Source organism: Olea europaea, unplaced genomic scaffold, assembly GCF_002742605.1.
Source record: "Olea europaea var. sylvestris unplaced genomic scaffold, O_europaea_v1 scaffold722, whole genome shotgun sequence".
In the NCBI taxonomy this organism is placed as follows: domain Eukaryota; kingdom Viridiplantae; phylum Streptophyta; class Magnoliopsida; order Lamiales; family Oleaceae; genus Olea; species Olea europaea.
The window spans coordinates 106,135-118,705 of record NW_019265623.1 but is presented as its reverse complement, the minus strand read 5'-3'; the positions used below and the strand labels follow the sequence as shown (position 1 = coordinate 118,705).

General features: G+C 34.8%; 1 protein-coding gene across 1 annotated transcript; it reads right to left on the bottom strand.

The window, feature by feature from the left end:
• Window positions 1-9,554: 9,554 nt before the first annotated feature.
• On the bottom strand, window positions 9,555-11,208 carry LOC111390840 (UDP-glucuronate 4-epimerase 6-like). The gene has a single exon (XM_023015956.1). It carries the CDS (start codon window positions 11,009-11,011, stop codon window positions 9,659-9,661), a length of 1,353 nt encoding a protein of 450 aa, XP_022871724.1. The 5' UTR covers window positions 11,012-11,208; the 3' UTR covers window positions 9,555-9,658.
• Between the last annotated feature and the right edge of the window lie 1,363 nt (window positions 11,209-12,571).

The following is a 12,571-nucleotide window of genomic DNA, read 5'->3' as shown; positions in this document are numbered from 1 at the left end:
GGGTGGGTCTAGGAAGTAATGAATGCACAAACCAGCACAAAATGGGTAGGATTTTTTTTACATATTAAATGCTATTGAAATTCCTCATTAAGACCCTGTTTGGATGAGATTTTTTTAAGAGTAGATTTTGCGGGTTAAATGAATTTTTTTTTATTTTTTTTTTTTAAGAATACGGTTAAAAGTATGGAAAATTTATAAATTCACATGCAAAATTATTTTATTAGGAAAATGTGAGGTTAAAAATTAATTTGGGGAATAATGGGTAGCCAAACTGTACTGAACACGTAGTTTTGAAAATGTTGGTTTGTAATGGATGGACCCGATGCATCTAGACTTAGTGATGGACCAGAATAAGTGCACCTAAAAATTGGTCCGGACTATGTGGGTACATGGACCGGCTCAATGCATTTAGGCCCAGTTTACACTTGTAATGGACCTGAATTAGTCTACCTACAAATTGATCCTAACTTAACCCAACCTGAAACATCTTGAAATTTTGTGGATTTGAACTCGTTTGTTAACGGTCAATGTTACAGGCTATCTATAATGTTACATATACATAATAAAGTCATATAATGGTTTACATACATACGAGGTGTTAAAAAAAAGTAGAATTTTTTTTTTCTTATTTGTTTACAGAAATTTTGACAATCATATGTAAATTATTGCGTAAACTATTATGTATATGTAACACAACCGATTAGGTCATACTTGACTAACCTGTTAATTTTTTAATCTTTAACTGTAACGGACTAAACATTCTTATTGATATATTGTAAATTACATTTCTAAAATATTTTTAAAAATATAATTAAAAATTTTACACAAAGCCCTTTAAAAAAAAAAAAAAAAAATTACACAGAGCCCTTTTTTGCTCCCTCGATGAATAGATGGATCAAAGGCCCTAACCAGTCAAATACCCGTTACTGAAACTACTACTTGTTCCGCTCGCTACTGCAAATAAGAAGGCGCACGGACCAATCAATCGTATTCTTGAATTTGGAACGATGTGTTTTTAAGATCTCAATTCATAATTAAGAGTTATAAATTTTTCTTTCAAAAATCGAATAATAATTAAAATTATAAATATTTATAGTGATATTATAAAATTAAAATAACCCATTCCCGCCCATCTCATCCCATCCCCAATTTCTTCTTAAAACCTAAAATCCATTTTATTCCCTTCTCCGTCCCACCATATTCTCTTGTTACTCTCTCTCTTATCCGACGACATAATCGGAGAGTGGTGCGCTGCGGCTACTTCGCTGTCAACAGCGTCGTGCATAGAGGTCATGCAACTACCGTCGATCTGTATAAGTGCAATAGTGATGGCTTCGTTGTGCGTAACACTACCACCCGTTTGTGTTGATTGTCGACATAAAGGCGCGCTGCTGTTGCTTCACTGCCAGCAACATTGCGCGCAGTGGCCGAGCATCAATATACGGGGCACGACTAGGTGATCTATGCCCATAGAGCATAGTGGCGTCTTCGTTGTATACAACACCATCACACGTTATTGTAGATTGCCAGCTTGAAGGGTTGCTACAATAGTCTTGAGATGATTTGTGAGGAGGTGGTTTTTTGGCTGTTTTCTTTCAATCTACTTTGTTGGAGTGCTCGGGTGAATGGTGATAGTGGTTGTGAAAGTTTGTGATTTTTGTGTTGATTGTCGGTGTGAATGGTTTTTAAATGATTGTTGGGGTGATTTTTTAGGTGTTTTCCTTTCTATCTGCTTTTTCGGAGTGTTGGGATGGTTGGTGGTGCAAATGGTGATGGTGCAAGTCGTGATAATGTGGCAGTGCAATGGTAGTGGTGGTGTGGGTTGGTGGTGGGCGAAGTGGTTTGAAGTAGGGTTAGGAGTAATAGTATTTGTGATAATGTGGCAGTGCAATGGTAGTGGTGGTGTGGGTTGGTGGTGGGCGAAGTGGTTTGAAGTAGGGTTAGGAGTAATAGTATTTGTGATAATGTGGCAGTGCAATGGTAGTGGTGGTGTGGGTTGGTGGTGGGCGAAGTGGTTTGAAGTAGGGTTAGGAGTAATAGTATTTGTGACCAATAAATAAAAATGTTACTTAAAAAATGTGATCAAAAAATAACTTATATGACCAATTAAGTTGATAATTTGTGATTCGTGACTGATAAATGAATTGACCTATAAAAGGGAAAAATTCACATTTCATTATTTACACCAATTCAAAAGTCAAGTTAATAGTTTAAAAGTTGAAAATTTAGACATGCGTATAATTAATTAAAAATATTTATTAATTAAATATAATAAAATCACTGTTATACAATTAATGGTAACATATCAACAAATCAATTGGTCACATATTATTTCGATGTCACAAATCAAAAACTTTGTACGTCACGAAATTATTTTTAGGTCACGAATCATTCAAATTACAGATCACATTTTATGTATGGGTTACATATGTCACAATTTATTTTTTAGTCATAAACACCTAATTTTTTGTCACAAATCAGTGAAATAGTTGGTCGCAGATTTCAAATAGTTGATCATAGATTCCAAACACCCCACTACACAGGTCCCGATCCAGCACCAATCTTGACCACAAATCACCACCACCCAATCAACACTTGCACCACACCTAATCTAGATCTCATTCCACCACAATACTTGCTCACAAACACTATACACCCCGCCACAACACCATCACAATAATCACCAACACCACCATCACCACATGAAAATCATCACTGCACCAACGATTGGTAACAGCTCAAATAGTCGGTGACATACCACCACCAACTCCACCACGACCACCGCCACTTGCAACCACAAGATCCACCACCACAGAACTATTGCCTGCCCTACATTAGGGTTGACCCACTGGCTTCAACTTTGCGAAAACACTTATCGAGCACAGAGGCAAAACCATGGATCGCTGTGATATGTGTGTACCTACAAACCACGCATTGGGCAAAGATGCATCGACACTGGAATTGCGCGAAGCGACGGCTGCTCACAACGACGAGCTCTGCTGTAGTATTCGGCGATGGCGGCCATTGTGAAGGAGAGGATAGAGAGAGAGAAGGAGAAGAGGATTCTAAGAAGAAGGGAAGAAAAGGGAGAAGAGGCGATCGGAGCTCCCTGCTTACAGCAACGATCTCCATTGTAGTGTCAAACGACGGCGACCAAATGGGACGAGGAGGGGAGAGAGAGAGGATGGGAAGAAGAGGATGTCGTGTGTGTGTTTAAAGAGAGAGAAGTGAGTTAGGGTTTGGTGTAATTGGGGGAATATTTAATATTTTCAAAACCTGAATAAAAGGCTTTTTGGCCTGACTTTTGTACTGAGATTTTCAAATACCGAGAATTCTGTAATTTCCTCTTTTCAATAATCGAGTTGACCGGGCCAGTCCTTATGGGTCTCAGGTTTGAAAATCCAACTCAAATGGCCCACTATAATTGATGGACCAACTCGTAAATGGCCCAAGTATGGTGGACTTGTTTTGATCTAAGTTACAACGATCGTAACTTACAGTTATATTAATTTAAATTTAAATTATGTTACATTGTGGGATTTTTATGAAATTTTACACCGTGTTATTGTTGTTACGGTAGGTTTTTGAAATTGAAACATATTACCCAATGCATCACTACCACCATCACGACTATTGTCCCAAATCATTGTATTTTAACAACTTGCCACCACCACCTTATGTCAAAAATCACATCAAACTGATGATCAAACCCAAAAGTCACCACAAATCACCATTTTGAAAATTGTGTATCTGTAATCGAATCGACCACCATCACAATCATCTCCTCACCACCACCATATCCAGCCCCAAAAACGACTAAACCCAAAACTTCGATCACAACCAACTCGTCCACCCCTACCCACTGCACAAAAGAACAACTCGTCCACGTACAAACACCAAATCTACAATCCTAACCATAGAGAAATCCTAGCACCATTGTTGCCCTACACCACCTCAACCCGTTTTCCACCATCATCTGCCGCCAATGCCACGACGCCAGATCTGCACAAATCTATAAAATTTCACCAACAAATATTTCTACTTGTCCAACAATAATATTTTTAAGATAATATTATCAAATATCAGACTTTTAATTCAATAGCAAGTGACATTTTCGTGAATAGAATGGAACATCCAGTCAATACGTCTTATATTTATTCATATTTTAACTATAGAGTTTTTAATTGCCGACACCACAATTGTTATATAGCAATATTTCTTCCATTTTGAATTATGTAGGTCAAGATTATTCGAACTTGAAAAAAAAAAATTTATATAACTATGTATACCGACTTAATTGTTGTGTAACATTAGGGGCGGATCTAGGGGGTCCTATATGGTCAATTGACTTCCCAGTTTCTGCAAATTTTTATTTTTTTTATTTATCATTATTATTATTTTTTAAGAATGTTAAGGTTTAAAATCTACATTATAAATATATTATGCAACCGATAGTTCCAAACTCAACTTTGTGCCTTTATTTCTCTCTCCCAATCTACATATCATGATATATACCATAGTTAGGAACCAGAACTTGAATGGGAAAACAAGTGAACACACCCACAAGTAAACCCATCTAGAAACCTGCGAGTTGCCTAAAACCTCCCTTGGTATCTTGCTTGCTTTCGGACAAGAAAGACTAGTCGCTTTAACCTACCTTCCTAGCTTTCGTTGCCTTAACTTAAGGCTTGTCTTCTTTTAGAACCTTGTTACTTTTAAACTGTCTTTTCGCTTGAGGCTTTCGGACAAGACTACTTACTCCAGTAGGTTAGTAAGCTACCTCTTCTACTTTCAAGCAAGGGTATCTCTGAAGGGAGGCTCGAAAGACCTACTTGACGAGTTTCCATATGAGTGAGTTCCTAGTGTAATATATATTAAAAATATCAAAAAAATAAAATAAAATTGAGGTTTGGATATGGCTAGGCACTTAAGGGGACACCATTAATTGATAACATGACTTTAGAGGCAATAGAAGTGTCGGTGAACTCTTCCTTGATAGGGATATTTTTATTAAGCGTGATGTCAAGATTATTTTTGGCAAGCCACTATGCTCAAAATAGTACCCCACAATGGAAAAATGTGGACGTGAAATGGAAAAGTCCATCAACTTGATTCGACTCCTAACATGTTCATTAGTTAAACTTACTTTAAAGTCGAGAAAAAAATTATTATATCGAAGGTTGGGCCCACTTTAGACATAATGCAGAAAATGATAGAATAATATACATGGTGTTGCGTTGAGGGTGGTTAGCATGTCTTAATCTTGGCTGTAATTGTCTAAATTGTCCATTACTATCTTGGAAAAAAGCTAAATTACTATATCATCGGATTGCGTCATATCGGAGAATCCTAGGAGTAGTAAAAGGTTCTTAATTTCAAGGTTAAAATTCATCGAAACGAAAAAAAAAAATTACGTGTCGAAAATTGAATTTAAACGATTTAATTTGATTCGAGAGAATATTCGGAGTGAAAGAGTTTTATGTATATTGATTTTATTCATCTCAAAGTGAGAATAGTCAGGGTTTCTTATGTTTAACGTAAAGTCGATAAGGCTTTTTAGAAGAAATAAATCTTTGAATCGATCTGATTTGGTTATTGTTGATAGGTATCGGTTATTTTTAACTTAATTGCAATATATGGGTAGGTGATGATCAAAGTGCCATTTCAATTTCTAGTAGGTAAATGTAATATTTGCATCCCCAAAACATTAATAATGATGATTTCCTGCTATGGTTTAAGCAAACATGAAAAATAATCCTACATGTTATTTATAAATTAATATTAAATGAGTAAATAAATAACGACAAATATAAATAGGTAGGCTAACTTGAAAATTAAGCTTTTGTATTTTTTTTTTTAAAATTAAAAATACGATCTTAGTTCAGGACTTCTATTACACCAATAATAATAATAATAATAAGTCCTCTCCATGATATGTTTGACATGGTATCGAGGTCTCACCACTTTTATTTATAAAAAAATTAATAAATTAAAAAATGTGTGACAAAATGTAAGTAAATATTATTGTTTTTAAAAAGTTTTAAATAAACAAGTTGTCTTTGTGGACTAAATCATTAAATAATCATGTCCTACTCATCCATTCATATAATGTAATAATTGTATAGAGAAATTGCATCAACACACTAGTGTATATCTCGCAAACTAGATGAAATATTCCAGAAATGAAGAATGTTACTCATACCGAATTTTTTTATCGAATCTGTCACCTACTACTCACAACAAGGATGGAAATCATATGTCGACATTTTTAAATTCACGAGGGTCGTCATACATTGTGAAAGGGTGTAAAATATTCAGTAAGGGATTGAGTGTACAAATATCTTTTTTCCTCTATAAAACTTGCTTAAGGAACATGTCTCACATGATGGTATAATTAGCTGCTTTTGTGTTTGTTTAATATAAGACACTATAATCAATTTTGAATTACTATTTGTTAAACAAATACAAATAAAAAAAATGTAATATTTTAATATTTAAACTTACTTATTCAAAATGAATTATGTAGCTATTAGGTTTTGATGAAAAATTAAATACCATTTGAAGGGCGCATTAAAGACATTATTCAAATGGTTTATATATGATTCTTTATAATAATTTAAACTTTTAGATTAATAAATCAGAAGATATTTCAAACAATTTAACAAAAACCCATAATTAAGTCCAAGTTGTTTCTACTGATGCCTTATTTATCATTTTGAGCTTCTTAAAACCTTGAAATTATATATTAATTTATATTTTATTTGGATTTAACCTTTTCTTGACTTTGTATCAGAATTTGTTTGTTAAAATTTAAAATTGTCCAACCCTTTTCTGACTTTGATCTCAGAATTTGTTTATCAGAATTATAATTGTCTTGATAATTAATTATAATTGTATTGAATCAGAATTTTTATTTTCTCTTTTGCTCATTCTATTTTATTTTTTATAATTTATTTAGCCCCTGTTTGAGCCACATTATTTTCAAAAAAATACATTCTTCAATAGTAATTTGACATTATTTCAACCAAACATTCTTCAATAAAATAATATTGCATACAAATCTAAAATTTTTCCTTATTTTTAACAATACATTTTTCATTGATTTCACATCCATAATGCATTTTTCCCTATAATGTGGCTCAAACAAGCTCATATTTTACAATTGTCCATTATATCTTATAGATATTAACCGAACCAGTTGAATTGATCGAAATTTTAAGGTTGACTCGATGTCATCATTTTTTGTCGATATCAATTTTTACACCACCATATTTTTTATTTTGTTTTTAGATTTGAAAAACTTGAGGTTTTTGGTCTAACCAGATCAAATTCTCTCTTGATATGTTCCTCAAAAATTCGATTCATGTGAATTCTTCCCCTAAACTAAGGAAGATATCTCGACGGAATTGCCACTCTAGGCAAATATACATATATGAAATTTTTTATTCAACATTATAGTAAAAGTAAGTTTCAAGAAAAGTAACCTTTTTGCTTAAAAGTAAAAGAGCGATCCATTGTCAAAATAAATAAAACGAAAAAATGCTTCCATGCACGAAGTGAAATTCTGACAGCATGTTTCGGACTGATACCCAAAATACGACAGCATGAAATTGGCCAACTTCGAGTTTAAGAAAGTGTGTAGCATTTATAGTACAGTTTGTACGTAAAACAACAAAATTACATGAATTTGAGATCGTTTCTTGCATGTCTGTCTCTCAGTCTGGGCCATGTCCATGTCTACATTAAATGTTGAACTCCAACTTTGAAAGTTCGCACCGCCTCACTTCTGAAGCATCGTGAGAGAGATAAATCGCGGGATGTGCTTCAGTAGGTCAGGGAACAAGAGCTTGCCCGTACGCTGGTGCCCACAAATAGTCCAATTTCATACCTCATGAATCGAATCCTCACACATCGACCGTCAGCAAGACTGAGACTACATCACTCATATACTTTGTACCATTGGATTATGCCACGTGGGGCCATGTTCATGTCTACTTTGCATTTATACCACTTTGTTACTGGCTATGGGAATAGAGACTCTCCTTTTCCATAGGATTATGCTCCATTTCCATATAATTATTTTTAGATGTTTTATTAGTGGTGCAAAATTGTGTATATTGATATCTTCAAAACTCTTTTTTCACCTTCATTTACATTCCGATTGATCTAAATTCAAATTCTACTCAAATGAAAAGATTTAACAAATAAATAATTTGGTTACAAGCGAATGGGTAGTTTTTTTTCCCCATTGTGATCTCATAGATAGATCTAAAAAATTCAGTAAATCTACATCTTTTTTAATTTTTTAACATTTTTTGTCAAAAGTTTACACTTCCTTTACATCTCTTTACTAGAGAGGCCTTCGACCGCTTTAAAGGTCTAAATCACAATTTAGATATAATTTAGAGCATCATTGGAGGTGTTACAGAGTTTTGATTGGATAAATATTAATTTTTTGGTAAATTTTAATTAAAAAAATTGTGAAATGAGTAGTTGAGAAATTGATTAAAGTTGTGAATCTCATAAAATATGTAATTAAAAATGAATTTTAAAAAATAGGAGTTTAACCGGATGCTCAATTTTGAAAAGTACATTCATTGATAAATTCTCAACATGAATTTAACACATGGGATATATTTTTGTTTTATCAAGATGGAGGTGGAAGGTCGCGTTAGCAAATGAGATGTTGACATCTGTTAAACGATTAGACTTTATCATCATAACTTTTAATTTGTAAAAGGGACGACAAAGGATTTTACTTGACATCTTGCAATCCAAGAGATTTTTAACTACTTTGCATAAGAAGTTGAGTTCCAAGCCACATCCTAGAGATATTCAGCTCGATGAAAGTGATGCTTATATTAGAAAATTACAAGTTAAGAATGCGTCATATACGTGAAAAGCGTATTAACTCATCATCAACAACAAAAGCCAAAAATTTATCGATTTTTCCCTATAATTCTTTCTAATTCTACATTAGAGTCTCCGTAAGTGAACGTGTCGATCAAGCTTCTAAGTTTATACGTTTTAGCAAAACATTTACGTCAATTTTGTTTGAAATTAGTTTGAAAATTGAGTAAAATAAGTTAAATATGAAAATCAAAAGTTGGAAAAAGTGACTTTTGTGTCAATTTCAACCAAATATTCAAGTAGAGTAGTACAACACTTAGGGGTGTATTGATCCCTATAATAAATACATAATTAAAGCCCGTAAAGTAATTGCTTTGCGACTGTGTTAATTCGTATTAAGGACAATAAATTAAAGAATATACGCCATTAATAATATGAGTTTGCTACACGTACATTGGCGTGTACATAAGGGTGTCCGTACCCTCCAATAGGGGGACGTCAGGTGTCCATTACGAACACACTTATGTACACACCAATGTACTAATACTCAGTCATAGAAGGCATCTTTAAAAGTACTACATAATTCAAAAAAGACAGATATATTACGTTTCTTCTTATATAGTTTTGCTTAATTCTGTGTAAAACTATATGCCTATACTACAACGACATCAACATCAATTGGTTCAAATACAGACAATTAAAAAAAAAAAAAAAGTGGGAAAATATATTGAAAATAAAAATAAAAAAGGAAAATTCAGCGTAATACCCCCAACGGTCCCATGTGATGAGATGATGGAGACATATGCTTTTAATCATCTGATTGAATTTCCTTTTTTACCCTTGATTCAATCCCATAATAACTAGTGTACCACTTGGTGAATTTTCTCAAACCTGTAGCCAAATCCGTGGTGGGCTTGTACCCGAAGTCCCTGTACGCCTGACTCACGTTAGCGTGTGTGTATGGAACGTCACCGTTTCGGGGCATCTTGATCATATGCTTTTTCGCCTTCACATTTAGCAAACTTTCTAAGATGCCAACCAATTTGTTCACTGTCACAGGGGCGGTGTTGCCTAGATTGTACACCCTCAGCTGCGCCGGCGCGCGCTTCTTTCCGCCCCTGCCGGTGCTCTTCTCTGCAGTGTCGAGTGCACCGACACACCCTTTTACTATATCGTCGATGTAGGTGAAATCACGCGCCACCTCTTTGCCGTCTTGTGTAACGTACACGTTAATCGGCTTCCGTTGGAGTATATCCTTGGTGAAGAAGAAGTAAGCCATATCTGGTCTGCCCCATGGTCCATAAACAGTGAAAAATCTCAACCCAGTAAGGGACAACCCGTAGATATGATTATAAGTATGAGCAATTTCTTCGCCGGCTTTTTTTGTGGCGGCGTATAAGCTCGCCGGCTGGTCAGTCCGGTGATCCTCTGAAAATGGGACTTGTGTGTTTAACCCATAAACCGAGCTTGAAGAAGCCCAAACAATAGCGGGTTGTGGTTCAGCTGATTTTGCAACCTCGAGCAAATTTACAAATCCAGCCACGTTTGAATTAACATATGAAAGTGGATTCTGCATAGCATAACGAACCCCAGCTTGCGCCGCCAGGTGAAGAACGTGGCTGAATGGTACAATGTCGAAGAGCTTATTTAGCAGTTCGGCAGCGTTAATATCTCCATGGACTACAAAGATTTGATGCTTCCCAAGTAACTTTTCTCTCGCCATTTTCAACGACGGATCATAGTAAGAATTAAAATTATCCAACCCCAAAACACCATCACCACGTTTCTTCAAAGCCAACGAGCAATGCGTGCCGACAAACCCAGCAGCCCCAGTGACCAAAACAGAGAAGCCATTAGGGCGGCTAGGGGTGGCGGAGTGACGGACTTGTTTTTCCCAGGCGGCGCCGCTTCCATAAAAGCCGGAGGAGAACAAATGATTCTTAGCGTGAATATGATGCGGATTTTCCGAAATTGGGGGATAATTAAGAGTGAAAAGCAAGATCAAAACAAGGGCCACTAAAAGGGTTACGCGGAAGAGGAGTTTTGATGAAGCTTGAAGTAGTTTTGTGCTGTTTACACGGCGGATGTAGCTGTTATAGCGTTCTAGCTTCGTGGTTTTGCTGGTGTCCGGTGGAGAAGACACCATTGTATGGTACTGCATTATCCAAAAAAAAAAAAATTCTAGAAAAAGATAATATTTTTGGGATTTCTAAAATCAGAGTGTTGAATTTGAGGGCTTGTCTGTGTATTCTTTTGCTGACCCTGAACTTGGAATTGTGTAGATGACTGGATTATAAAGAAAATAGAGGGGGTGTGTTGGGGTGGATGTAGGTTGGATACCACTTTCTTTTTTAAGCCCTTGTTTGGTAGGGATGTTAAATTAATTAAAATTAATTTTTTGATCGTTATCTCATTATTTTTAAATTCTTCTCTCATATGTAAAATTCATTTTATCTCTAACGATCAAAAAGATTAATTAACAAAATCCCATCAAATAAGCTCTAAGTGTGTATTTAACTTGGTTTCACAGTTTTTCTCGTTTCGCTTACAGATGGAAGATTGAGGGGTGGACCGTAGGTAGAGTAGGGGGTTGATCTCATCTCATCTCATCTCTTCTTCGAAATTTTAATTGGATTTTTATTTGTCTATTGGCAGTGAAGTTGACAGCTAGTATTTCAGTGTGATCTCACCACCATGTGAGGCCTGCAAATGAGAACACTTCTCTTCTTCAAACTTGGACACCTTGTAATCTTTTTATGACTATTTATTATTCTATTTTATTTGTTTGTATAGGGATATTGGTTGATTTTGTTTTTATCTTTTAGTGATCGTTTGTCATTCCTTAAAATCTTTTTATGAGATTCACAATTTTTTTTTAATTGTTTAACCATACATTTATCAAATTTTAGCACAATCTAGTAAATTTTTTGTTTGAAAAAAAAAAACGACGTTGTCAAACAATCCCTAATTAGCGGTACTCACTATTACTAAAAAGAGTAGTATGTTATGCGATGTCAAGACATGATTTTGATGGTTTATTAATATTATCTATAATTTGGTGTCTAGAAGAAGGATTGCAAAGACAAAACTAAAGATGAATTGGCATTATTTATATACGTCAAGAACGTTTAGTATTATTTTCCTTGCAACAAATACATATAATCAATAAAATAAAGCTAAATTTGTTGACCTCAAAAAACGTGTCAATAGGTTTCGATCAAAATGATGCACATGTGGACATATTCCAATATGTTGATTGTAAGTTTGAACAAATATTCAGTTGTTGAACAAATATATTCGAGTAGGAAAATAAGGCGTATACTTACAAATGAGAAAACTTGTAATAAGGAGTAAAATTTTTGTTGGGGGAAAAATACTAAGTTCCTTTTTTTATCTATCTAAAGATTCTTCCTTTCAAAATGTTACAAAGACTGTTGTTTATAGTAACCAGACCAATGTGGTGATCGTTGGATCATATCCACATGGCCTCATCTGTCAGATCATAGCATCGTGTCATCTGTTAGATCCCGCTCTACACTTCTAAGCTGGCATTTCTAATATCTATTTAATGAAGACATCACATCAATCAGTCTTAAAAATACGTCCATCAGACCCACTTTTAAAAGTTATGGACTTAAGATTTGAAGGGGTTTGACAAAAAGGAGAAAACCACTTTGGCTAGACGAGGAGAGCACTTTAGCAGTTGGGCCTCGGCTGTTTG